The 23398-nt window shown below is 35.6% G+C and overlaps 4 protein-coding genes and 1 pseudogene across 5 annotated transcripts in view; 4 read left to right on the top strand and 1 right to left on the bottom strand.

Annotated features, from left to right (window-relative positions):
• Window positions 16-2283, top strand: LOC104743012 (vacuolar cation/proton exchanger 5-like). Its single transcript, XM_010464127.1, has 9 exons — window positions 16-54; window positions 140-336; window positions 433-645; window positions 912-1046; window positions 1219-1335; window positions 1414-1467; window positions 1544-1660; window positions 1749-1842; window positions 1954-2283. The coding sequence occupies exons 2-9, from the start codon at window positions 214-216 to the stop codon at window positions 1962-1964; spliced, it is 864 nt and encodes a 287-aa protein (XP_010462429.1). The 5' UTR covers window positions 16-54; window positions 140-213; the 3' UTR covers window positions 1965-2283.
• On the top strand, window positions 2652-5221 carry LOC104743010 (putative vacuolar cation/proton exchanger 6). The gene is made up of 11 exons (XM_019235811.1): window positions 2652-2811; window positions 2896-3129; window positions 3221-3288; window positions 3362-3390; window positions 3469-3665; window positions 3753-3956; window positions 4179-4313; window positions 4485-4601; window positions 4682-4735; window positions 4819-4935; window positions 5050-5221. Exons 1-11 carry the CDS (start codon window positions 2707-2709, stop codon window positions 5146-5148), a joined length of 1359 nt encoding a protein of 452 aa, XP_019091356.1. The 5' UTR covers window positions 2652-2706; the 3' UTR covers window positions 5149-5221.
• On the bottom strand, window positions 5538-9452 carry LOC109128852 (annotated as a pseudogene).
• Window positions 16732-21559, top strand: LOC104743009 (phosphatidylinositol/phosphatidylcholine transfer protein SFH13-like). Of its 2 annotated transcripts, none has more exons than XM_010464122.1 (15): window positions 16732-17027; window positions 17354-17468; window positions 18042-18345; window positions 18484-18583; window positions 18799-19065; window positions 19186-19263; window positions 19348-19452; window positions 19528-19577; window positions 19668-19770; window positions 19905-20003; window positions 20088-20201; window positions 20282-20441; window positions 20533-20921; window positions 21003-21077; window positions 21153-21559. In XM_010464122.1, the coding sequence occupies exons 2-15, from the start codon at window positions 17387-17389 to the stop codon at window positions 21174-21176; spliced, it is 1950 nt and encodes a 649-aa protein (XP_010462424.1). In that variant the 5' UTR covers window positions 16732-17027; window positions 17354-17386; the 3' UTR covers window positions 21177-21559. The 2 variants fall into 2 exon arrangements, with proteins under 2 accessions (XP_010462424.1, XP_010462425.1); XM_010464123.1 differs by lacking the exon at window positions 16732-17027 and adding an exon at window positions 17760-17870 and having other exon boundaries at window positions 17382-17468.
• Window positions 22169-23398, top strand: part of LOC104743008 (uncharacterized WD repeat-containing protein C2A9.03-like) — a gene marked incomplete in the record, with an annotated part of 1669 nt that continues 439 nt past the window's right edge. Inside the window, 3 exon segments of the mRNA XM_010464121.2 lie at window positions 22169-22382; window positions 22899-23074; window positions 23171-23338. Coding sequence (XP_010462423.1) covers window positions 22931-23074; window positions 23171-23338 — 312 coding nt within the window.

Raw genomic sequence — 23398 nt, 5'->3', positions numbered from 1 at the left:
TAAGTAACCATTTATTTTGTGACAGGCAATTGGCTTGTTACACGGGTTCAACTGGTATGATTCTTCTGATAGCCATTCTATTTCGGGTTCTCGTCAATTTCTCCTGATATTTTTTTGACGTGGTATACAAATGTAACAGTTGGAGGCCTGCTAAACGCTACATTTGGAAACGTGACAGAGCTGATCATATCGATTTTCGCTCTTAAAACTGGAATGATACGCGTTGTACAGCTGACACTGCTCGGCTCGATCCTTTCTAACATGTTGCTTGTACTTGGCTGCGCCTTTTTTTGTGGTGGGCTTGTATATTCCCAGAAAGAGCAAGTCTTTGATAAAGTAGGCATACCATTCACTTGTTCTCTTCTTTTCTTCAATGTATTTGTTCTAAAATGTGTTACCATGTTTCTGAGCTTATCTATTCTGTAACACCAGGGAAACGCCGTTGTGAATTCAGGATTGCTTTTGATGGCTGTCATGGGGTTACTCTTCCCCACAGTTCTTCATTACACGCACAGTGAGGTTCATGCTGGGTCATCAGAGCTTGCTCTCTCAAGATTCAGCAGTTGCGTAATGCTCGTTGCCTATGCTGCTTACCTCTTTTTCCAGTTGAAGAGCCAGCCGAGTTCTTATACTGCTCTTACGGAGGTTTGTTGTCTTTGACCTTTGATGACTTTTTCTTATAAGCCAGGAGACGATAGATTAAGATAACTACAAATACAAATATTGTTCTTACAAGTTAAACCAGTTTCATCATTTGATCATGAGTCATGACCATAGATGATTCTTGCCAATTTAACGGGGTCTCTTCAATCTCTTTTTATAGACCAATGGCCATTAAACTTAGTGGCTTACACCTCTTTCTTTTACTTGGACTTAAATCTGTTGTTTGGTAAACACTGTAAATTATATAGGAAACAAGCCAGGACGAAGAATCTTCAGACGATGACGAAGATCCTGAGATCTCCAAGTGGGAAGCTATCATCTGGCTTTCAATCTTGACGGCTTGGGTCTCTCTTCTTTCCGGCTATCTTGTTGATGCCATAGAGGTAAATAGCGACCTGTTTCCTTTTTTTTTTTGTATTTCCTTATTTGAAGATCTTACAGCATGAACTTGGCAATTGGCATGTTACTCATTTCCAGACGATGAGGACAACACTGCAATACTAGATTATGAGTTTGGCTTATGGTTTTGAATTATTGTTTTTCAATATGTAACAGGGTGCTTCGGTGTCATGGAAGATACCAATCTCTTTTATCAGTGTCATCTTGCTTCCTATTGTTGGGAATGCGGCCGAGCATGCAGGAGCTATTATGTTTGCCATGAAAGACAAGCTGGTACGCATACAAGTCTCTTGCATTTTGATTTCTATGATTCTCTGCATTATGTTCTTAACTGTTTATTCTCCTCTACAGGACCTGTCTTTGGGAGTGGCTATTGGATCCTCCATTCAGATTTCTATGTTTGCGGTATGTATATGAACTGCGAACTTGGGTCTAGTACCGAGCATTCTCTGATAGTTTTGATTTTGTCGATTGGATATAGGTTCCTTTCTGTGTGGTGATCGGATGGATGATGGGTGCACAAATGGACCTAAATTTCCAGCTATTTGAGACGGCTACACTGTTTATAACTGTTATTGTTGTAGCATTCTTTCTCCAGGTCGGTTAATCTTGAAGCTAATTATCAAACCAATCTTGAGTTTATCAGCATAAAGTTGTTAAAGGTTTATGTGTTTGTTTTAATGCAGGAAGGGACATCGAATTACTTCAAAGGGTTGATGCTTATACTTTGCTATCTGATAGTCGCTGCTAGTTTCTTCGTACACGAAGATCCTCATCAAGGTTAGTGTTGAATTTGCTATTTCTCTTCTTCACTATAATATCCATCAAGAAAACCTTTTGTGTCATCATATCTCTGCTGAAACGTGTTTTTGTGTTCTTATCTCTTGACAGATGATATATAAACCAACCAGAAAGAACACAATCTAATATGTGAAGCAGTTTGTGTCATAAAAGTAAACCCTGATGATCTCAGGAACACACCATCTTACATGTACATTTGAGGTTCTAGAGTTTGTTGCATAACATTTGAAAAGTAGCCCCATTTTACGGTTTTTACCTTCCTTTACATTTGTGTACTTCCCCTTAGGGGCTTAGGTTTACTAATCTGTAAAATCACCTTGATAACTACTATGATGGGAAGATTGGAAGGTCTCTTCTTTTCTTAGAACAGGTTATGGACGATTTTATGTTGAATTTGATATTCATAAAAGGTTTAAACAAGATGACACTACCTACAGTTAAGTCTTACTCAAACAATTTTGTGAGCAATTTGGCGTAAGATTGCAGAAATTCTTCTGCAAATATTGTATCGTGGTTCTTGGATGGTTCGATTAGTAGCTAAGATGAGTTCCAGATGGATTTACTGAAAAATGTGGATTAAAAATAATAAAATAAGCTGCAAAACAAGTTTGAGCTTCAAGATATGGAAGCGTGCTTCGGTGTAGCATCTTTAAGGAACAAAGAAATATAAGAAATGGATACCTTTAAATAATTTAGTACTCCTTCCTCGTGCAACGAGCGAGTGGTTGCTTATCGTGCTTGTAATCATGTGTCAGTGTCACATTGTATATGCACTCTTATGAGTGAACAAGGACTTGACTTTCTGAGATCTCGCCATTATTTATCATACTAAAGAACAGATCAATGAGATCACAAATCTCTTGTAGGGAACTATATCTGATGTTCAGCAACTTGTTCAAGTCTATGGGCTGTTGTAAGGTGTCATCTCTTATGCAGGCGCAAGTAGAAGTAAGTTAGTTCATGATCACGTCATGTCTTAGTTATTTGGCTCCTCATTGTCAGCTTAAGAAAAAAGATTATTACTGTAAACAGATGGGGTTGGGTAATGAAGTTGAGCTTAAAAGCCTTCTGGAACAAGAAACGGATTCCCGACAAACAAATGCAGCTTCTTTGATGGAGCAAGGATTGCATCGAGAACGCAGAGCTAAAGTACCTAGGAACAATGTGGTACAGAGCTTCAAGATCGTGATTTTATCGAATAAACTCAATCTTTTGTTGCCTTTCGGTCCTTTGGCAATACTAGTCCATTACTTGACAGATAGTAAGGTGAGTAGTAGTAGTAGTAGTTTCAGGTACTATTCGTAACATTTTGTTTCTTCTTGTTAAGTGTCAAGAAATGATTCTTGCTGTGGCTCAGGGATGGTTCTTCTTACTAAGCTTAGTAGGCATCACACCATTGGCTGAACGTCTGGGCTATGCCACAGAGTAAGTTGGTGCCTGCATGTGTAACTCTTTACTTACCATATTATCAAACACTGACCGTTTAGTTTTGTATCAGGCAATTGGCTTGCTACACAGGTTCAACCGGTATGATTGGTATCTTCCGTTACACTCTTTTAATTTTCTCCTGATATTATTTTTTGACGTGCTAGACAATTTACACAGTTGGAGGCCTCCTGAATGCTACATTTGGAAACGTGATAGAGCTGATCATATCGATTATCGCTCTTAAAAACGGGATGGTACGCGTGGTACAGTTGACGCTGCTAGGCTCAATTCTTTCTAACATGTTACTTGTACTTGGCTGTGCCTTTTTCTTCGGCGGCCTTGTGTTTTCCCGGAAAGATCAAGTCTTCGACAAAGTAGCTAGGCGTATCATTGTTTTTTTTTCTTTTTTTTTGGTCAATCTTGTTCTTGTTATTTCTGAGCTTATTTCTTCTGCAATACAGGGAAATGCAGTTGTGAGTTCGGGCATGCTTTTGATGGCAGTCATGGGGCTACTTTTCCCCACAGTTCTTCATTACACGCAGAGTGAGGTTCATGCTGGGTCATCAGTGCTTGCTCTCTCAAGATTTATCAGTTGCATAATGCTCGTTGCCTATGCAGCTTATCTCTTTTTCCAGTTAAAGAGCCAGCCAAGTGTTTATACCGAGGTTCCTTGTATTTTAAGTTAACTACAAATATCAAATTGTTTCTTACTAGTTACAACCAGTTTCCTCGTTTAATTTTTTTAAATTTGGAGTTTTCATTAGCTAGTAGAACCACAGATGATGCTTGCCAGTGTTACGGGCTCTGTCAAGTTTCTTCTTTATAAAAACAATGGGAGTTGCCACCTGTATCTTGTACTTTTAACTTATCTCTGCTGTAAATTATAGGAAAGAAACCATAACACAGAAATGTCAGAAGATGATGAAGATCCTGAGATCTCCAAGTGGGAAGCCATCATCTGGCTTTCAATCTTTACGGCTTGGGTCTCTATTCTTTCTGGCTATCTTGTTGATGCCATAGAGGTAACTAACGACCTGTACGTTTCTTCTGTATTTCATTCTTATGAAAATCTTACATTATTAAGTTGTTCTGTTTCTTCAATTCCAAATGATCAGTACAACATTGCAATGCAACTTTTATGACTTTTTTTTCTTATGGTTTTGTGTTTTTTTTTTTTTTTCGATATGTAACAGGGTGCTTCGGTCTCATGGAAGATACCAGTCTCTTTTATCAGTGTCATCTTGCTTCCTATAGTTGGGAATGCGGCCGAGCATGCAGGTGCTGTTATGTTTGCTATGAAAGACAAGCTGGTACGCAGACAAGTATATCTTGCATTTTGACGTCTCTGGTTATTTTAATTTGGTCTAAATTTTGTATTTCTCCACTACAGGATCTGTCTTTAGGAGTGGCTATTGGATCCTCCATTCAGATTTCTATGTTCTTGGTATGTATATGATATGTAAACTTGGGTATAGTACAGAACATATTCTTTGAAAGACTTGGTGTGATAGTTTGACATGGATTTAGGTACCTTTCTGTGTGGTGATCGGATGGATGATGGGTGTCCAAATGGACCTAAATTTCCAGCTATATGAAACGGCTACTCTGTTCATAACTGTTATTGTTGTAGCTTTCTTTCTCCATGTGAGTTAATCTTGGAGCTAATTATGAAACCAACGTTGATTTTATCTTCATGAAGCTAATGACTAAACTATTCTTGAGTTTATTTTGCATGAAGCTGTGTGTGTTGTAATGCAGGAAGGAACATCGAACTACTTCAAAGGATTGATGCTCATTCTTTGTTATTTGATAGTCGCTGCTAGTTTCTTTGTACACGAAGGTCCTCGTCAAGGTTAATTAGTGTTGAATTTGCTAAATGTTTAAGTATTAAAAAAAAAAAAAAATTTGCTACATGCATGTACATTTGAGATTTTATAGTTTGTCTCATAACAATTGATAGTCCCATTTTACGTTTACCTCTCCTTAAATTTTCAAGAGGCTTAGGGTTACCAGTTTGTAAAATTGCATTGATAAGCATGGGTACATTGAAATGTAAAAGAGAGATCAGAAAGATTTAAAGCCGAACCGGAGGTACAAAGTCGAGAAGTCGAGCTGAGAAAGAGAGATCAGAAAGATTTAAAGTTAGAATACTTTTTTTCAATATTAATTTACTTAAAAAAATATAGATTACTTTATATGCATACTTAAAAAAAAAACAATCGAAACCTTAATGCTAGGCATGCTAGCTATATAACTTTAATTACTGTTTTCCATAAACAATTAAAAGAACACGAAAACGCATTTGCGAACTTAAATAAAAAGGGCTGTACGGAACGACCATCACACCTATGGCAAATTGCTCGAGTGTTATCATTGTTACGGATAACTGAAACCGTAACATCGTTTATGTGGAAGGACGCGAGCTTCAAGAAGATTGGGTTTCCCAGCAAGCAACTAACATGAACTGTAAACATTGCAATAGTCATGGCATGTATAGAACCCACTCTTTTGCAACTAATATTGTCTCACATATTTCACACCAGTATTGAGCATTTGCTGTATCTTCTTCCCCGTAGCAAAGAGCGAGTGGATGCTTATCGTGCTTCTAGTGTGTCTTATTTGGCAAAGTAGCGCATTTTAGGCCCAAGAATGACTTGCATTCCATACACTCTAGGTAAAATGGTGAACAATGATTACCACAACCCATGCATTCTCCCTTTGTGTGATTGAAGAAGAGATCATGATGTGAATGGCTTCCATGGATGAAAGGATCCGGAAGGTAAGCGCAACATGCGTCCAATTGGAATTGGCAGCCTTCCTCGCTGCATATGTACATGATACCATAACCTGATTGGTCACAACCACTGCATTTGAACATGCCATCCACATATCGAGAATACAGGCCACCCCCTCCCTGGAGCTGCACAACCTCGAGTGGCTCAGGAGGGATTGGATAAAGTATAAGCCGGTGTTTGTGTATGGGATGGTCTTTTTTACGAGGAAATGAGGCACATGCTTCGTGGAGAAGGAAGTTGCACAGCGTACAACCATAAAAAGTTTCGGACACTAAGATTGGTATGATGCATGCATGACAGAACATGTTCTCATCACAAGCTCTATCGCTCATGTGGAGTCTTAGATGATGGTCATGGTTGAAATGTTGTATTGTCTCGTCATCGATCCTCTCGAATGGTTCAACGTCTTCATCGGGTTCTTCTGGAACTCCTTCAAGATCTTTTCTGTCCCATACTCTTTCTTTTACCGCACATCTGGAATGGACATCATAGTGACATCCCTTATTGCAAGAAAACTGTCCGTAGGTGACATCGATGGTACGGCGACAGACTTCACAACGGAATAATCCGGAAGGAAGAGAGGGAGAGAGAGATAAACAGTGTGGATGACGGGTGATTTTAATTACACGGGGTAAGTAGATATGATATGCTCAAATTAAACCCTAGAGATACTCTCTCAAATTAAGAGGTCATTGTAATACTTAGGGTCGAATTCCACAAGGACTCTAGATTACACAATAAATTATAGAGTTTTATGATTACACTAAACAAATTAAGTTGTATTAAAATTAAGAAAAGCAATGCAAAATATTAAATAAAAGCTGTGTAAATTCAGATGATCAAAGAGCTAGGCCTAGAGAATTTCTCAGAAAATTATGAAATATCAAATCAATAAATTAATTAGGATTCAAGCAATTAAAAATCAGATCTAGAACTCTAAACTCTTTTGTAAAATAAATCAGTTCTCACTGCAAATATTATCTAAGATTGGTATGATGCATGCCTGACAGAACATGTTCTCATCACAAGCTCTATCGCTCATGTGGAGTCTTAGATGATGGTCATGGTTGAAATGTTGTATTGTCTCGTCATCGATCCTCTCGAATGGTTCAACGTCTTCATCGGGTTCTTATGGAACTCCTTCAAGATCTTTTCCGTCCCATACTCTTTCTTTTACCGCACATCTGGAATGGACATCATAGTGACATCCCTTATTGCAAGAAAACTGTCCGTAGGTGACATCGATGGTACGGCGACAGACTTCACAACGGAATAATCCAGAAGGAAGAGAGGGAGAGAGAGATAAACAGTGTGGATGACGGGTGATTTTAATTACACGGGGTAAGTAGATATGATATGCTCAAATTAAACCCTAGAGATACTCTCTCAAATTAAGAGGTCATTGTAATACTTAGGGTCGAATTCCACAAGGACTCTAGATTACACAATAAATTATAGAGTTTTATGATTACACTAAACAAATTAAGTTGTATTAAAATTAAGAAGAGCAATGCAAAATATTAAATAAAAGCTGATGTAAATTCAGATGATCAAAGAGCTAGGCCTAGAGAATTTCTCAGGAAATTATGAAATATCAAATCAATAAATTAATTAAGATTCAAGCAATTAAAAATCAGATCTAGAACTCTAAACTCTTTTGTAAAATAAATCAGTTCTCACTGCAAATATTATTTAAATTTAAAACCAGAAAATCCAAATCTCTTTGTAAAATTCTAGGTTAAAAATCAGCTTTTAAAAACAGGTTTAGATAAGTTCACAAAATTACTAAATCAAATCTCTTTATAAAAAGTAATTTTGCTCATCAAAAGGTTTTATCAGGAAAATCAATTATATTCTCGTATCAATTTATTTTTCTAGACTATTAATTCTAGATGGCCAATCAAGGATTAATATGAAGAACAACATAAGATGAAGATCTAGAAAGATAATGAATCCTAAATAAACAGATTTAATAAATCATAAAATCTCTGTGAAAAACCCTGAACCTAACAAGCAAACTACTCAGACATATTCAATGAAGAACAAAACATAATTCTGAATAATAAGCAATTGAAATTAAAAGAGTAAAGAGGGAGTTTATGAATTCTTCTCTCAAAGCAGTTCAGATCTCTCTCTCCCAAAAGCTCTCAAAATCTCACAGGGTTGCAGAAAGTAAAACTTGCTAGAATAAAACTTATGGGTTTCTAAAACCTAAATATATTATATATATATATATATATGTTCTAAAACACGTCAGGGACTTGTGTTGCAATTATGGAAGACTTCTGGCAAAATTTGTAAAACTTCCAATTATGAAGACTTGAGTCGGATTGTCTTGGTGTTGACCGATGCTCCTTTGGTGTCGGTCGACGCTGGTCACATGATCAGACTCCAAATTGATTTCTTCCGGTTAAATGCTCCAAAATGATCCAAATCGCTCCATTTTGCTCATTCCGTGCCAAAATCCTAGAAAATCTGTTGAGACTCTAAAACATCCTAGAGAACAAATCAAAAGATTCAAAAAGCACACTTATATCATGGTTAAAAGCCGTAAAAACCATGATATATCAAGATACATGCCCTGTGGACCATGAAGTTACATGAAAGACAAGCATAGACGAGGTCATGTGTGTTTTCAAGAGACAAGCCACAAGCATCACATGGGGAAGGGATTCATCTAGGAAAAATGGAGAGGGGATGCTCATGGCTCTTGAGATGAAAGATGGTGAAAGGTGGTGGGTTTCTAGTACAAGTGAGGTTTAGGATGAAGCTTCAAGTAGAACAGTGATAGTATACCTCTTGGAGATGCCTCTGACAACATTTGCATCTCAAATCGGATATAGAGATAGAGACATCATCATGCTCTATTTCAGAATCAGAGGGTTCATGTTGCCATGAAGTGGGCAACTGCTTCAAATCAGAAAAAGAGGAATCTGAGGAGAAGGTGAGTTTTAGAAGATGTTGAGCATGAAAAGGATGTCTGATCTCAGGCGGGTACAAGTTGCAAACCTTGTGGAAACACAATTTACAAGTAGCACAGTAATAGCTCAGATCATCTTCGGAGCCCACGCCTCCACATGTATGGCAACTAGAGAAATAATGATATCTCTCTTGAAGAAAGTGAGGCCTAGTCAAATCCGATAAACGACATCTTGGTAAGAGATAACAGTTCTTGTGAACATCGTAATCGCATTTATCACAATAGAGATGATACTTAGTGCGTTGTTTCTTGTATCTGCATATGATGCATTTAGACATTCGTCGACCATATCGTTGACAAAGGAAGTGTGTCGGCTCAGATGGATCAGACCGATGACAAATGAGTCTAGCACGAGAACTAAACTTTAATAATGTGTTTTCTTCCATTTTTTTTATTGAAAGAAGTTTTAAGATGTTGGTGCGGGAATTGGCACCCCCGACATACCGGTCTAAACCAAAAAGCAAACCGGTTATTCAACCCTGGAATTCGGTCCTACATCGAATCCAACCTTCAAAGCAGAGGTCCAACAGGATCTAAAGGCCCAGTCCAAGAACAGACAGCCGACTTCCCAGATCGCCTCTTGACCGACCTGGAGAAAAGAAGAAACTTTCCTAATTATAGTTTGATATATTAGGAAAGTGGACATAGATTGTAATCTACGAAAGCATATAAATAGAGGGATATCCCCTCCTTGTAATTCATCCAGCAATTAATACAATAGCCCTAATTCTTCATTGTTCTTGAGCAAAACCCTAGCTTGTTTTCCAAGAAATCTAAATCCCCTTTTTGTTCTTTAGCTTTGATCGAGTTTCTTTGAGAGAGTTCTTAAGTGAATTTGTTTCCCCCTTCAAACAAATTCATTGTGTGAAATCCAGTTTCTACAATTGACATTGTCTGTGGGGACGCAAAGTTCTCAATAACTTTTCTCATAGATTCACGTCTCAAAGCCTCTCTCACAACCGAAACGATGGTTCCAACCCCTGACAACGGTATCTCCGGTACGATTATTCCCCAGCAAGACGTTTCGACCGCCGGAAGCCTTGGAGCCACAAACCTGCAGAGCACCACCTCAGATCTGGACACCGCCTCAACCGTGCCTCCTCCATCGCTAGTCTATGTCTGACACAATCAAAGTATTTCTGATGGCCAAGTCGCCCCTCAAACCAAGACCGAAGACATCCGAGGCCCGACACAGGGGACCGACAATACCGATGAATAGCGACCTGGAGACAGATCTGGCGTCGAACAAGTCCTTGCCACGCATATCGCGCAGCCCTCTCAGGTCGTCTCACTTGACGATCTCTAGATCGTATTCGGAAAGATGTCCAAAGATCTCTACCTGATGATCTCCGACACGAACCGAAGGAAGGACGCGGTTGAACGACGTGTGTCCCTTCCTCTACAGCAGAATGCTATGCCACATCAGCCCGTCAGGAGGAACATCACACTTCACCGACACCTGTTCGACGATCCTCCACCGTCGGCCGAACGATCTAACACGGGGAACTTACCGTCCATCGTGGCCTCGGAAACACAGCCTTGTGTTGAGCAGTCTTCTCAAGGCGATCTGACTATGGGCCCCCATCTCGAGTTAGAAGAGATCCATTCAAAAATTTGGGATATGGGATCACTCCTTCACCGCGCCGTAAGCTCGGCCCCCAAGATCGACAAGATGTTCGAAGCCACACAACGGATCCCGTTCACCAAACGAATCATGGTACTGCTGTGCCGAACGTGAAACTCAAGCAGGCCATGACGTCCATATAATTCTAAATCCATGTAAGTCCATATATGATCCTTTGTTCCATGTGTTGAAACCATGTTTTAGCCAATGGTGTGATCAAGATTACGTACTCTATTGATTTCATTTGAGAAGTAATGCATCATTGTTGCTATGGCGTTAATTCCCTGAGAATCATGGTCTTAGTATCCTGTTTGGCATTTTCTTCTGAACCTCTTGCTGGAAGTTCTTTGGCATATGGATCCTGAATCCAAATGGCCTCTTTGAGTACAGCTTTGGTTTGTTCAAGACCAGACTCCACCCTGCAGTATCTATAGCAACTATCTTCAAGCCTCTGAGCAGTTTCAACCTTGCTCAACATATTGTCAAACTGCTTCTCCGTGTTTTCAAACCGGCGATAATCTCAACTTTGACCTCCTTTCTAACGCCAACTTGTCTTATGACTGTGGCTATTTTCTCATCCATTGATTTGATCATAGAAGAACTTATCGGCAATCTTGATCTCACATGTACCAAATTTCTTCAAAGATTTGGCTCAAAGCTCTTAAGAACCTCTTGTCGATTAATCCTATCTTTATCTGTTTTTCTTGTTGTTTTGGCATTGGGGAATACCTTTTTCTTTTGTAGTTTAAGCAATACTTGTATGAATTTTATCTCCTTTGATTAATGAAATGCAAGTGATTTGACAAAAAAAAAAGACATATAAGTCAAAAATTTCTAAAAAACATGTAAGAAATATACATTATTTGATCAAATATAATTTTTATTTTTATTTTTAAGTCTTAAGTGGTTTAGTGGCATACACCAAAAAAATTTGGATGTAGAAGATTTTTTATTAACAATTGTAAAATTTACACATAAATCTACTAGTAAGGAACCTCTTCTAAAACATTCATGTTCGTAAATAACATCAAATCCACAAACATTTTAATCACTTGCTGAAATCAAATATAGTAAAATGACATAGAAATTAGAAACGTCAAAAACATAATAATACCAAAAAAAAAAAAGAACTTGTTTTGTAGTGTGTTAATTCAATTCAAATTGTACTGAAAAAGGGGAATGGTAAGAAAGAGAAATGCACGTGGTTTGGGACGAAGCAAAACGACGAGAAGTTAAACTCGTCAATTGCAAAACGAGGGTATGAGCTGTGGCATGTCGATCGTTTTCAATACCTCCAAAAACTTATAATGTATACGAAGTGGGCCTCATATGTATAATACTCCATATATAGGCAGAAAGAACTAAAACCACCTGTCGTTTTATATAGTCTGGTCCTTGAAAATCTCTTTTGGTTCCAACAGTCAAAAATGTAAATTCTGTAGTACCATTCAGTTACTTAACCAAAAGTTAAACAGTGAAATATTTCACATCCTCTTTTTTCACTTCGTGGGACACGTTTGTATGAGTCCCATCTCATCTTGTCTGAAGAATAGTTATAATACGCTTTTAACAGTTACCACCACATTACCAACCTAGTCTACTGATACTCACTACTAGTACTGTAAGGATTTATTTAAAATATTTTTTGATTAGTTACAGTTTGACTTGCTAGTCCATCTCCTAATGAATATGTGTGTTTTTAATAATTTTTACATTATCAATCGTCGTAAATAGTCACATATTGTAATAGATTAGTACTGTACATGTGCCATTGGTATATATTGAGTGTAATACTTTATTTAAAAATGTTCATCGATTATAGCATTCACGGGAAGAACGCAACAGTTCAAAACTTGAAAAGGTGAAAATGAAAAAGAAGGCCATAGAGTTGACTCCATGGATTAAAGAGACTGTGTCAGGCTTGTTCATAAAGCGATTCAAAACCCCAACATGGATGTCTTGATTATTATAATTTTATACTATTTATTACTTAATTATAATGACTCTGTAGAAAAGTCTCTTTAAAATACTATAGTATATTTTGTATTATTTTTTTTTAACTACCACAAACTTGAAAATTATTTGTAAATTGCTTAAAAATAACACAAAAGTGTTTTACAGGGGGTTGGAAGAGTTTTAGAATGTTAATTTATTATAATTGACTTAGAATTACTTATAAATAAACTAAAAAGAAAACAAAAGTGGACATTTTTTCGTATTTTCTATGTTTTCAAAAATTATCTTTAATATAAAATTGGTGTAGGACATTACATATAGAGTATATTGATATACAATCTATGTTTAGCGAAAGAAAATCATAAGAATTAAGAAAAGTTAATTAAGAACTTTCATTTATAGCATGAAAAATAGGAAAAAGAAAAACAAAGGGAAAAAGTTGTCAACAAAAAGAAAGAAAGATAAACGTTTGCATGTATATACCGAAGAATGTAGTCTAGACATGGTGGCATACAGTATTAAAAAATAACACTATATACTTATTGAATAATATCTCATGCTAAGTACATAAACACAGACAGTGATAGTAATTTAGTAAGAAGTATAAATTCAAAAAAAAAAAAATTAGTAAGAAGTAAGAACTAAGAGTTAAAAACTATATTTCACAAAGAATAGTTTGAATTAAAAACACCAAATTTGTTGGAATCATTGTTACATCAAGTTACGTTGTAGGACCCTGCAGTATCACCTAATTTTAGAGAGATCTCGAGAGAGAGATTGCACTTTTTTTTGTTCTTTATAAACAAAGAAGACTACTGGCGTGGCGCATTTGACCTTAACAGGTTATTGGAATTCGAGAAATATATAGAAAGAAAAAAAGAAGAAGATTACTTGTGAATCAGGAAAAGCAAATCACGCAAGTCTTTGAGAATACAAATTCTGACAAAAAAACTAGTATGGTGAAAAACTATATTATTAGTAGTTTGACTGTTTCTTCCATTAAGTAGTAACCCCAAGTTCTGAAAAAAATATATTCTAATTACGTATACAAATTTTTTTTATTGATTAGCTTACAAAAGAAATTTTGACTATATATGACCAAAAGTCATAGCATGTAAACATTTACTCCATCTGTTATTAATAGATCTATGTTTTGACATTATTACACATATGAAAAAAAATTAATTTTTATTTGTAAATTAATTTATAATTAATTTTGGGTAAAGAAAGAAAAGAAAAAATTACTAGATAAATGTCAGATGTGAAAAAGCATAAAGTAAAAATTTTATTTTTGTTTTTTAATTTAAAAAATCAATTTTTTATGAACAAAAATAAATCCTAAAACAACAATCTATTAAAAACAAAGTGAGTATTTTTCAGTAGCCAAACCTTTATAAAGAAACTAGATTAGGATCCGTACGATGCTCAGGTTTTAAAATAATTTAATAAAATTTAAAATTTAAAAAATATAAATAGTTTTTTGCAAGTGAAATATATTTTTTAAAAATAAATAGATAAATATTTTTTGTTAGAGAGAATTTTTTACTCTTAATCATATAGTCTCTCTTTGATAAGCATCTATATATGTTATGATTGATATGTAGTTAGTATATATAATTCCATAATATATTTCCGAAAATACTCATGTAGTGTGATCGGATATATCTTTGCGTCGTGAAACAATTTTTAAAACTGTGCATGTGTATAAAGATTTAGAATAATTGATTTATTAGAACCAGATTAATGCGACTACGTACTTACGTTAACGTAAGAAAAATGCAAGTAGGAAAAAATTGTGCAAGGGAAACGAAAACGACTAATAACTGCAGAATTTTTGGGGCATTGGAACGGTAAAGATACTTATTACTTATTTTATGGCTGTCAATTACACTGTGAAGAAAGTGACATTTCCTTGATTCTTTTGTTTTTATTTTTATTTTAATTTGTTGGTTTTTGTAATTTTATTATTATTATTCAAAAAGGACTTTTGGGGTCAGCAGCAGCAGGCACTGCAAAACGGAGATTTCGCCATCTTCTTTGTCACGATGTCAAGTTGCTCTCAATTCTTGGATTCTCTCCATATCTTTTTTTTTTCTTTATCTCGTTCTGCCTAGTATATATTTTCACATATATATATGTATATATACCACTTTTTATTTTGAATATTTATAATTATTATTACTATATACCATGGAGTATGGATGGATCATCTTTGAAAATAGTTTCAGTCATGCATATATAAATATAAAAAGTGTGTTTTATATACAGTATTCGACTTCCCGCAAGGAAAAAAAATTTGGGAAACTTACACCAATAATGAAGTACAAAGAAGTAAATGTGGTTATTTGTTGGTGAAAGTTTCAGAGCATTAAATGATTTAAACTCGGATTTAGTTTGTCGGCACGCAATTGAACTGAAGAACCCAACTGAAATATATATATATGTATATATATATTTTAATTATTAATGGCGAATGATGGTTTGATGATGCGTTTTGGACAGAGAAAACCAAAAAAAACGACAATGTCTTGTAGTATCGTTTTATTCGATAGTGCGGTAAAAAAAGTAAAAAATCATTTGATAATGATGTACTGTTTTTTTGGTTGCCGACTGAATTAAATACTTTTGTTCTAAACTGTACAATTTTGTAGAACGTACTGTGTTATGTTTCGATGGGACATTCCTCATTTATTGCTGGACCCGTTTTGTTTTGTCAAAATACAAACAACTGAAAAAATAGTGAAACAAAATTTTTAAAAGTATATATAGAGTGAAGACAATTGATATAAATACATTGTTTGGGGAAGAAAAAAAAACATATATTTTTTTTTACGCAAAAAAAAAAAAAACATATATTGATATATGGAGGTGCGTAATGTAAACTAGTATGTACTACTACAGTACTACTACTACAAGTGGAGTATATTTATGAGAAGAGCACAATAATTTTCTTAAAAAAAAAAAAAATGATAAGAATGTTATATTCCATTAATGGCTTAAGAAATCAACAATCCTAGTATGAATCTAAAATGATGGGATGCATGCATTTAATTAACTACTAGACTTTGAGGAATCTTGACACGTGTCCATATCCATTCAAAAAAGTCAACTTACTCCTAGTTTAATTACCACCACCCTTTTTAAAACGTTACGCTAAAAAACTTTACTAATTGTTGTCATATCGTATACGTTACAAATGTTTATTGACCGATTATTCAATCTTTTCATTTATTTAAAATGTCATTATAATTTATTAATTCATTGACTTATTAATTCTTTTCCTGTTAGTTCAGTGACTAATGATAAAATATACTCCTATTTAATTGCTATATAGTTATAGAATTAGATAAAACGTCAAAACAAATTAGATGGAAAAGATAGTAGTTATTTGGGATGATACTCTCCAAGTACGAAAAACACTCTCTACGTTAAGAACGAAGGTATTTAGATATTTTCCGCATATCAACTAGTAATTTTTTTTCCTTCTTAAACCAGTAAATCGATGAATAATTAAGAAATGAAAGATCATAAGCTTGAACGAACCACTATTTTAAAGGTCTGATTCTGTGGTCCAATTTGTCATCTACAAGTTTTTTTTTTTATAATACAAAAATATTATACATTTTGATCAAAGAATAATTGTATTTACATACATTAAACAGTTTGGGGGAAACAAATTCTATATATAAAATAATTGAATATTCAATTGTTGAGTGGGTGAATTTATTATATACTAGTACACAATATACTACAGTAAGTAACACAATAAATAAAAAATACAGTGTGATATGGGGGGGGGGGGAGAAGAAAAGGACACGCATGCAAAATGAAGGCAGAGACCCAAAGGGAAGCTCACTGACGAACAACACTTTATTTCTTTCATTCACTCCCATTGCTGTACGTACACTCTCTAATTGTTTTTACTCAAAGGGACCATTGTGTTGTGTTGGAGTTAGACCCAACACTACTACGCTAGCTATATTACCAAACCTAAAACCTTTTTCACCTTTTTTTAAAAAAAAAAAGAAAAAAGAAAAGAGAAAGAATATAATTAAATTATTAAGTAGTAGAAGCAAAAAGAAAACTCGAAAGAGTAAAGGAAGCAGAAGAAGAAGAACAACAAACACGCGAGAAATTTCAGATCTTTCTTCTCTCTCTCCGCATCTCCTTTGCGCAACCCTTTTTGTGTAATTCTTAGAAGAAGAAGAACCCTTTTTGATACTTTCACTTTCTCTGGAAAAATCTCGTATTTTTTATTTTTGCGTGTTTTAGAATCTCTCTCTCTCTCTCTCTCTCTCTCTCTCTCTCTCTTATCTTCCCTGGGATTTGGATTTCCGATCATTGAGTTTTTTTATCGGAGAGATCCTCTTGTCACATTCAGGTAAAAACAGAGTTTGTTCTCGTTTCTGTTATCTGTTTCTTTTTCTTTTTTTTTGTGTCGGTGGGTTTAGTTAGAATTAGATCCGTATTGTTCTTCTTCAATCGGCATTGCTTCGATTTCGAACTGCTTTGTTTTCTCTTTTTGGGTGTTTCGAGCGTCGTGCGGGAAAGGAATACATAGAAGATTTAATACTACTACTACTAATACTGTTTCATCTTTTTTTGTTTTTGTTTTTTAACGGTTTCTCTGTTTCTGTCTCATTTAAAGTTTTCAGATTGCATTTATGGCCAAGCTTTTAAGTAATGCGTTTTTTTTTCTTTTTTTAGGAGAGAAGAAGACAAGTGTAGTTTAAATCTTTAATGCTGAGAAACCGTGTTGATGGATTCTTCTTCCCCACTTTAGTTGCAGATCTAGAGCTTAATCCAGAAGAACAAACAAAAGGTTCGGTTTTTGTTTCTGTTACTGTTTTTTTTTTTGTGTGGTAATGGATGGCTGAGGCAAATATCTTGCGGGTTGCTTTACTTCTTATGTTCACGAGGACCTAATCTCAGCTTTGAAAGAGTTTATGGCAAACTTTGTAAAAGAGATATATTTAATGCCATCACAGCAAAAAAAGATTTATTGGTTTTCATTCTTAATGTTTATGCTTTTGATTCAGAACCCAAGAAATATTTTGATGATTCTTGATTTTAATTTTTGTTTTTGACAGTTTTTGTCTTCTGTTTTCTCCAGGTTTTTTTTTTTGTCTCATAAGTGTGATGGTCGTATGATGACTCACATGCATTTCCTCTGAATCTGTTCAGCATCAACAAAGCTTTCTTTCCCTTTGAGTTGATATGTCTGGTAAATTTTTTGATGTTTAGTTTTGATATATTCTCAAGTTTCCGTCTTTGGTTTCCCTGTGGATGATGAAACAAGGAAACTTCTTGATTGCCATGGGGATCAATCTTGACAAAATTAGATATTGAGACTTTGCAGATACTTACTTTTGATTTTTGTTTCTTTCTATTGAAGGTATTGAAGAAATCGGTACCTTCGACGAATTTAGGGAGAGAAGATCAGACTTTGAAATCTCTGAAGATGAGAGACGGCGCTCCAAAATAGGGAATTTGAAGAAGAAGGCCATTAATGCTTCAACCAAGTTCACTCATTCTTTGAAGAAAAGGGGTAAAAGGAAAATTGACTATCGGATTCCAGCAGTCTCCATTGAAGATGTAAGGGATGAAAAAGAGGAGAGCGTTGTGCTTGAATTTCGACGTAAGCTCCTTCAGAGAGATTTGTTACCTCCTAGACATGATGAATACCATACTCTTCTCAGGTTTGTCTGTCCTTCTTTAGTAGCTACATTACATACACACTCTGGTAATTATTTAAAAGATCATCTTTTAAGCTAATAAAAAGATGATCCCTTGCTAATGCTGTCAAGCTAACCAACTATCCATTTTGAAAAATGTAGGTTTTTGAAAGCTAGGGATCTTAACATTGAAAGAACCATCCAGATGTGGGAAGAAATGCTAAGATGGAGAAAAGAGTATGGGACAGATACCATACTAGAGGTTAGGAGTTAAGATTCTAGTTCAGCTTGTTTGTTGTGTCATGTAAAAACCATGTAATTTCTCGTGCACGGTTGGGTTGACAATGGTTGAAAACTGATAAAAACGTAGTATATCGATATTCTTGATATTTGGATGCAAACATCTATTCATTTTCTTATACTTGATGGATTCAATATCAAGCTCTTATTATTTTAATTCTTGTTTGTGGATGGTAGGACTTTGATTTCGAAGAGCTTGAAGAAGTTTTGCAATACTATCCTCAAGGCTACCATGGAGTTGATAAGGAAGGACGACCTGTCTACATTGAAAGACTTGGAAAAGCTCATCCTTCTAAGCTTATGCGCATCACCACCATAGATAGATATTTAAAGTACCATGTGCAGGAGTTTGAGAGAGCTCTCCTGGAGAAATTTCCTGCATGCTCAATTGCGGCAAAGCGTAGAATCTGTTCCACGACTACTATATTAGATGTGCAAGGATTGGTAATTATTTAAGTTCTTACCAAACTTAGGAATCTTTCTGTATTGTGTAATGCTTTGAAGCAGATTTTTCTCTTTTCGTGCTTCTAGATTCTCATATTTGCAGTGTCATGTTAATGACAGGGAATTAAGAACTTTACACCAACAGCTGCAAATCTTGTGGCTGCCATATCGAAGATTGACAACAATTACTACCCTGAGGTACTTGATTTTTTCAGTTTTACATCTCTCATATGTTCTTCACATGCATTCCCTGTTGTTTGAAGTCATATCTTTATTTTGCAGACGTTGCATAGAATGTACGTTGTAAATGCTGGAACAGGTTTCAAAAAGATGCTTTGGCCTGCTGCTCAGAAGTGTCTTGATGCAAAGACCATTGCAAAAATACATGTACAGCTTTTCAGCCTTGTTTTCTATTTGGTCAACTTTTACTCTGTGTAGTTTATCTTATCTCTGTCAATGCAGGTGCTAGAATCCAAATGTTTATCTAAGTTACATGAAGTCATTGATTCAAGGTAGCCTTCTTTCCATTTAAACCGCCACCTGAATTTTTTTGGATCTCATGTCTAGCCAATACTTACCAGCTCTGGTGCTCTGTGCTTTAGTCAATTGCCAGAATTCCTTGGAGGGTCATGCTCTTGCTTTGGTGATGGAAGAGGTTGTCTTCGTTCTAATAAAGGACCCTGGAATGATCCTGAAATAATGAAGGTACAATCTACATCTTATTAAATTTGCTTCTACTTCTCGAGGATGCTGCTCTTTCTTAAGGAACTTTTGAGTGGGAGTCAGCTTATAGTCCGATTTTGTACATGAAGCTCATTTTACATCTATTCCTTGATTAGCTCATTTACCATGGAGAATCATCACTCTTTGGGCAAATCACCAGGAAGCTAAGTGATCCACAGAATTCTTCCTCCTACATAAGTATACATCCATCGATGGTAAATGGCTCTGTCAAACCAATTTCTCTGTTTGTTGTAGAATTTTTTTCCCGGTAATATGACAGTGTAACTTTGGATTTATAGGCTATGCAAGCTGAGACTTCAGCGGCCGAGTCGGTATCTTGTTCTGATGTTCCTACTTCTCCAACTGGAAGAATGTGCTCAGCCTCTGCTCATGTGAATCCAGCTTATGAGGAAGTGAGTTATTGTGTTGGTACATTTGTATCACAGACCACTCTAGTTTCTTAACACTAACCGGAACAATATGATCTATGCAGTCTAGAGCATCAGATGCTAACGGCTATTATAGTTGCGATGACAAGTTTGCCGTACCTGACAAAGCTGGTAACCGAAAAGGCCAAGAAAGGCAATCCCATTACCAAATGTTCGAACTCAATCAAACACCTCTCGGTTTAAAATGTGAAACATCTCCACCAGGTTATACTTCTTATTCATGCTTTACTGCTAAAACAATTCCTGTGTAATTTTCTAACCTTTTGAATTTCATTTTCCGTCTGGTATGTCGTAGGTGCTCCCATAGTCCGTAGGCTTCATGGTTTAAGGGGAACAATTGACAAGATAAAATGTGAGAACCTAGCGAAAAGGCTACTTTCTTTGATGCTGAAACTAGCTGCTGTTTTCCGTTGTACTCCGTTTGAGCTTCTGAGAAGCCAGACTACAGTTAGCACTTCAAGTCCAACAGAAGATGACAGTAGGTGCAGCCTCATCCCAACCCCTAGACAGCCTAAAATGAAAGACCGGATTCTTCCATGTTTGGAGCGTATTCAGAAACTGGAGAAAAGTTACGACGATATCCGGAACAAACCCGTTGCAATACCTGTAGGGAAGGAGAGAATGTTGATGGATTCTTTAGACAGAATTAAGTCGGTTGAGTTTGATCTCGATAAAACAAAGAGGGTACGGTACCTTTGCTAGATGTTTTTAACCTTCAAACTTGTATATTCAGTATGGACTGATAACATTTTTCATTGGTTGCAGCTTTTACACGCCACGGTGATGAAACAGATGGAGATAACTGAAATGCTGCAAAGTTTACGAGATTCCCAACTTCACGTAAGTATTGCCTCGGTATAGCAATGAACATGTTGATGGGAGGATGACTAACACTCGAAATTGTTCTTTGTGCAGAGAAGAAGAAGATTGTTCTGTTAAAAACCATAAGGGAACATCTGAGTTTTGCACAAATACAAATCTGCACATACAGAGAGAGAGAAAGAGAGACAGAGAAGAAGAAGATTGTTCTGTTAAAAATCATCTTTTTTTTTTTTATAAATAGGTCCCTCTGCTTCTACTTTTTAAGTTATAAAAAGAAGAAAAAGAAGAAGATAAGGACAGAGAAAACCACCTCTGTTGATCGATCAATTCTGTCTTTGATAATTTTAGATTGAGATCAGAGTTTTAAGTACCAAACCCTTTTGTTGTAATCTGGTGTAGTTAAGAAACTACACTATAAGCTAAACAAATGAGATTTTGTAAATCTTTTGAAGGTATTTTGATAATGGAGTCTCGGAAGAATCCATTTGTTTAACATGAAACGCAAAGTGGGTTTTTGCAACTCTGTAAATTTGTTTAAGATTAAATGGAACGGTAAGGGATGATAAAAGCAAAGCAGGAAAATGTAGTGAGTAGACTGTCTAAAGCTACATAGAAAATGTTTCCCTACACAATGCCTCAAAAAAAACTTTTTTGAATGATAATAAATGGGGTACAGAAGTTGAGGTTCTTTGACAAATCTCGTGTGGAGACTCATGAGGAGATAGATGTAGATGATGAACACTTGAAATTAAGATGAGATGAGATGGTATATATAGTGTGATAATATAATTGAGAAACATTTAGGAGTCTCTGAAGCAAACTATATATGATTTTATATTTTTTAGAATCTGATCTTTCAAGTGGATTTGCAGTTGTTAAAATGTTATTATTATATGATTAGAGAGAGTATATAAAAAATAAATCATCGAGGGTGCATAAATATAATAATGGAATGATATATGGCGACACTTACGAAAGCAATGAGATAAAGACAAAAACAGCCCTCGTAATCAGTACCACTGTCTAGGAATTATACAAGGGTAAAACCGTCAACTAAGTGTAAGATGTATGTTTTTTTAAAAAATAGAGGAAAAAATTGAGACCGTCCTTTTCCACTGTGAACCCCCCAAAGATAAATAAAAATTTCGCTATTCCTCTCTCTCTCTCGTTCTCCGTTCGTGTTCTGAACTCGCTCTCAATCGATCCGATGATATTTTATGAGACTCGAAACTTAATTTAGGATTCATATAATCCCCCCCCCCGGATTCCGCTGATAATTCCGTTTTCAATTGCACCAAATTGCTTCGCCTTCGCCTTCGCCAGGTGAATCTATCGATCCTAGGTTTTCTCCGCCTTTGATTTTTTTTTTTTTTTTTTCTGAGTTTTTGGAATCGATTTTACGGCTGTTAGGGTTTGTGATTTGAAGTTATTTGTTATTGGTTTCGTTTCTTCTCCCTCTGCAATTATGTCGGTAGTTTTAGGTTTNTTTTTTTTTTTTTTTTTTTTTTTTTTTTTTTTTTTTTTTTTTTAAATATCTGTACAAGTTCCTGAGTTTTTGGAATCGATTTTACGGTTGTTAGGGTTTGTGATTTGAAGTTATTTGTTATTCGTTTCGTTTCTCCCTCTGCGATTATGTCGGTAGTTATAGGTTTCTCTGGGCATGGACTTTGATTCATTATTTGTTCAGAGATGGATTTTGCATATTTTTTAATAATCTCATGGAGTCCTAAAATCTTAAAAGATACTTCAGTTGGAGTTTCTTCAGTTGGAGCTTCGGTGGTCCATTGGCTTTCAGATTTCATTAATAAAACTGTGCTTTTCGGGATATTAATGATGCAGGTGCCTTGTCTTTTAATTTTATCAACTGAAGAATGTCTAATTACCAAGGGGACGATGCTGAGTCCATGGAAGATGAAGATTCTGAAATGGAAGATGTTGATGATGATTTCGATGAGGATTTTCGTGGCGATGATTTGGCTGAATCCGATTCCGATGTCGACGAGTTTGACTACTCTGTAAGTTGTTTTCCCCATTGTAAATGATAGCTATCATCATGGGTTAATTAATAAGAATAATAATGTCTCTGTTGTGTTTCCTTCTTTTGGTTTCAGAATAATAAAATCGCTGATACTTCAGCTGACCAAGCCCGGAAAGGGAAAGATATCCAGGGGATTCCTTGGGACAGGCTTAGTATTACGAGAGAGAAATACAGACAAACTAGACTAGAACAGTATAAAAATTATGAAAATGTCCCTCATTCTGGTGAATCTTCCGGGAAAGTAAGTCCTTCCGTTTCCAGCTACTAGTATTGAAAGAGAAACATATATGAGAATCCTTTT

Source organism: Camelina sativa, chromosome 14, assembly GCF_000633955.1.
Source record: "Camelina sativa cultivar DH55 chromosome 14, Cs, whole genome shotgun sequence".
Lineage (NCBI taxonomy): Eukaryota > Viridiplantae > Streptophyta > Magnoliopsida > Brassicales > Brassicaceae > Camelina > Camelina sativa.
This window is presented reverse-complemented; position numbering and strand designations above follow the sequence as displayed.